Source organism: Zeus faber (assembly GCF_960531495.2).
Source record: "Zeus faber genome assembly, contig: SCAFFOLD_44, whole genome shotgun sequence".
In the NCBI taxonomy this organism is placed as follows: domain Eukaryota; kingdom Metazoa; phylum Chordata; class Actinopteri; order Zeiformes; family Zeidae; genus Zeus; species Zeus faber.
Window position 1 is genome coordinate 123,855 of NW_028293054.1, and position 4,231 is coordinate 128,085.

Below are 4,231 nucleotides of genomic sequence, written 5' to 3' on the forward strand. Positions count from 1 at the left end.
GGAGCAGTGGGCAGCATATGTGGACACGCCCGGGGACCAGGTGATAAATGTCCATTGCTGGTCAGACAATGATGGGTGCATGTTTTTGGGTCCTTACTGACGTGAGGTGGAGGAAACCCCATGTGAGCACGGGGAGAACATGCAAACTCCACACAGAAAGGCTCCCATTTGGGAGATAACCCACCAGAGCACAAGGCCAACAGCGCCCCAGGTGGGAATTGAACCCAGGAGCTTCTTGCTGTGAGGCAGCAGTGCAATGCACTGCGCCACCGTGCCACTAAATATATATATATTCCTATAGATATATAGGAATCCATGTTGGTTGAACAATACAGGTATAAACTTATATTTAATAGCTGATAATTAATATTTATGAATTAATATAACAAAATCTAGAGTAATCATTGTATGAAATGTAATCTTTACTGGTGTGTTCATAATATATTTATAAACATACAAGAATGAATAATGCACTTGTATCATGTGACTTTTGAGAAATTGAAAAGCCTTTGTGAGAAAGCGTGGGTGGTCCTGAAAAGGACCTTTGGTTTCAGGGTGAGCACTCGGATTACTTGGAGCAGGTGTACTTGGTAACAGCCTTGGTGCCCTCAGACACGGCGTGCTTGGCCAGCTCTAAGGGGAGCAGCAGGTGGACGGCGGTCTGGATCTCCCTGAAAGTGATGCTGGAGCGCTTGTTGTAGTGGGCCAGGCGACAGGCCTCACCAGCGATGCGCTTAAAGAACATAGTATCCGGGTGGACCTGCTTCAGGACCTTGTACACATAGATGACGTAGCTCTCCTTCCTGGTCTTTCTGCGCTTCTTGCCGTACTTGCTGGCGGTCTTGGATAGGGCTTTCTTGGAGCCCTTCTTGGGCGCTGACTTGGCGGGTTCTGGCATTATGAAGGTACAAGGAGACAAGGCACTAATGACCAGTTTCTAGTGGTGCTGTTTCCTTTATAGAATCCTGATGTAAATGAGGCTCTGTGACCCCTCAAAGTGATTGGGTAGAGTTTGCAAGTGACACCGGGAATGCCGAGGACAAGAACACGGTGTTTGAGGTTTGAAAACAAATTTTGGTAAATTAAGAGTTTATATAAACACAATATCACTAAATTGTATTAATATTTTTTATTCAAAAAATTCACATCGTTTTACGCTATTGAACATGACATACCGACAAGCACAACGTGGGATTGTGCAAACAATGTGCAACCATTATCGGATCGACCACCTTTGTGTCACCTTTATAATGAATTCATATCTTTGAAGACTGTGTGGTGGCCCTTAAAAGAGGCGTTTGTGTTGAAGTGCGGCGCGTGTGTCTAGGCGCACTCTCCCCGGATGCGGCGGGCCAGCTGGATGTCCTTGGGCACGAGTGACTCTTGGCGTGGATGGCGCACAGGCTGGTGTCCTCGAATAGGCCGACCAGGTAAGCCTCGCTGGCCTCCTGAAGAGCCATGACAGCGGAGCTCTGGAAGCGCAGGTCGGTCTTGAAGTCCTGAGCGATCTCTCTGACCAGGCGCTGGAAGGGCAGCTTGCGGATGAGCAGCTCGGTGGATTTCTGATAACGACGGATCTCTCTGAGAGCCACGGTACTGGGCCTGTAACGGTGAGGCTTCTTGACTCGCTTGGCGCTATTACGGGCAGCTTTGGTTGCAAGTTGCTTCCTGGGAGCCTTCCCCCCCGGTGGATTTACGGGCGGTCCGCTTGGTTCTGGCCATCGCTCAGGCTACTCTCAACTGGTTTAGGAACAAGAATGAATCGCAGCGGTGGAGCTCAGATACATATATAGTCCCTTCTGCGCTCGTGCTGTGTGCTGATTGGTCCATGGCGGTTGTCACGTGACCATGATTCATGAAAGTTCCGCCAAAACATTTTGAATGGTTGACGTTTTTTATTAGTTCATGGAGTTATTTTCAATAAACACTGATGATATATTTATATGCTAAATATGTGTCATGGAGTAGAGAAAAATATGTATTATAATATAATGTAATTTTAAAAATATATATATGAAGTGAAATCTTATACTATCACATCAACATAAATAACTGAAATGAATAATTAAATGAATGAACATTTAATTTTTATTTTAAAGTTTATAAATATGTATTATATAAAAACGTTTTTTTATTATATATATATCTATATATATAAGAACATAATTGATATTATTATTATGTATTAGCAGTGGAATATGTTCATTATGAGTAAAAACTGTCAAGTATTATTATATTATAATTATTTTGATGATTCTCTCTACAGGCTCCACGTCAGTGTTGAGCCACCAATGAGTGTTATTTTCTTTTGAATATGGATTTATTATTATTATTGTTTCTAAAATGCCAATTTTTCCATCGATAGTTGTCGAAGACGTGCTCTCTATGAGGGTGTGGAAGGCTCTGAAAAGAGCCTTTGTGGGTCCAACGGGACGGAATGAATTTATTTCTTCTTTGGAGCTGTCTTCCTTGCTGCTTTGGGCTTTGGGCTTTGGACTTTGGGCTTTGGGCTGCTTTGGGCTGCTTTGGGATTAGCTGCCTCAGCAGTACACGGGATGGGATAAGGGGTCTGGCAGAGCAATTGGATAAAAGTAGTTTGATGACGTAGCAAATTCGAATGGCATTGGATATGTTGCTCGCTTAAGATGGTGGTATTTGTAAGATGTTTGGCGACGTATGTTGTACTTTCATCCCAAACAACACTGCTCCTGACGGCAGAGTGACCAAAGCATTTGTTGGACTGACAGCCTTGTCTGAGGAGATGACCGAAAATGCAGGGATAGATAATCTATTCACCAAATGTCTAGAGAGCATGTTTGGTAAATGGAGTGGCATGTTACAATCAATCCTTATATCATTAGCAGTAATTATTGCAATTATAGCTACGTGTGGTTGTTGTTGTATTCCATGCATTGGAGGGTTGTCTCAAAGACTCATAGAGAACGCCATGACTAAAACTATGCTGTACACACAAGTTCTTAATGATGACAACAATTGAATGATGAAAACAAACAATGACAGTACAAATGCAAATTATGAATTTATGATGAAACCCAATCAGGAGGATTTTAATGATCTAACCCCTGTTCAGGATATGCTCAAGATTGCAGGTTCAGATGTCGACCTCAACTTTGCTGGAGTCTGATGGCCAAAAACGAAAGTTGACGCAAACCACACCAATGGAAATTCTTGTAATGACACAAAAGTTTAATTACATAACAGGTTTTGATGATGACGATGACGTCCTCCGCTTCGTCTGACGACTGGACAGTTGAAATAGGATGCTAAAGGCAATGCACGGGCCGGGGCACGTCTTCAGCAGCTCTCCATTCCCATATTACCCACTCCGTTATTAATGCAATGGGTAGAGAAAAAAGTGATTTTGTGTCAATCAGTTTCTGATGAAAAGTGCATTGATGTTCTGACTTGAAGGTTTTTGACCCCATTTTTGTGAATGTAGCTATGGCCAAGACCAAAGAGCTGTCAAAGGACACCAGAAACAAAATTGTAGACCTGCACCAGGCTGGGAAAACTGAATCTGCATAGGTAAGCAGCTTGTTGTGAAGAAATCAACTGTGGGAGCAATTATTAGAAAATGGAAGACATACAAGACCACTGATAATCTCCCTCGATCAGGGGCTCCACGCAAGATCTCACCCCGTGGGGTCAAAATGATCACAAGAATGGTGAGCAAACATCCCAGAACCACACGGGGGGACCTAGTGAATGACCTGCAGAGCGCTGGGACCAAAGTAACAAAGGCTACCATCAGTAACACACTACGCCGCCAGGGACTCAAATCCTGCAGTGCCAGACGTGTCCCCCTGATTAAACCAGTACATGTCCAGGCCCGTCTGAAGTTTGCTAGAGAGCATTTGGATGATCCAGAGGAGGATTGGGAGAATGTCATATGGTCAGATGAAACCAAAATAGAACTTTTTGGTAAAAACTCAACTTCTCGTGTTTGGAGGATAAAGAAAGCTGAGTTGCATCCAAAGAACACCATACCTACTGTGAAGCATAGGGGTGGAAACATCATGCTTTGGGGCGGTTTTTCTGCAAAGGGACCAGGACGACTGATCCGTGTGAAGGAAAGAATGAATGGGGCCATGTATTGTGAGATTACCTCCTTCCATCAGCAAGGGCATTGAAGATGAAACGTGGCTGGGTCTTTCAGCATGACAATGATCCCAAACACACCGCCTGGGCAACGAAGGAGTGGCTTCGTAAG

General features: G+C 43.8%; 1 protein-coding gene and 1 pseudogene across 2 annotated transcripts; both read right to left on the minus strand.

Moving 5' to 3' along the window:
- Positions 1 to 568: 568 nt before the first annotated feature.
- On the minus strand, positions 569 to 898 carry LOC307247659 (histone H2B 1/2-like; the record flags this gene model as incomplete). Its single annotated transcript, XM_080024691.1, has 1 exon — positions 569 to 898. One exon carries the CDS (start codon positions 896 to 898, stop codon positions 569 to 571), a length of 330 nt encoding a protein of 109 aa, XP_079880817.1.
- Positions 899 to 1,323: 425 nt separating this feature from the next.
- On the minus strand, positions 1,324 to 1,722 carry LOC307247660 (histone H3.2-like; annotated as a pseudogene). The gene has a single exon. The product of its transcript is annotated as a histone H3.2-like (transcript).
- Positions 1,723 to 4,231: the final 2,509 nt, after the last annotated feature.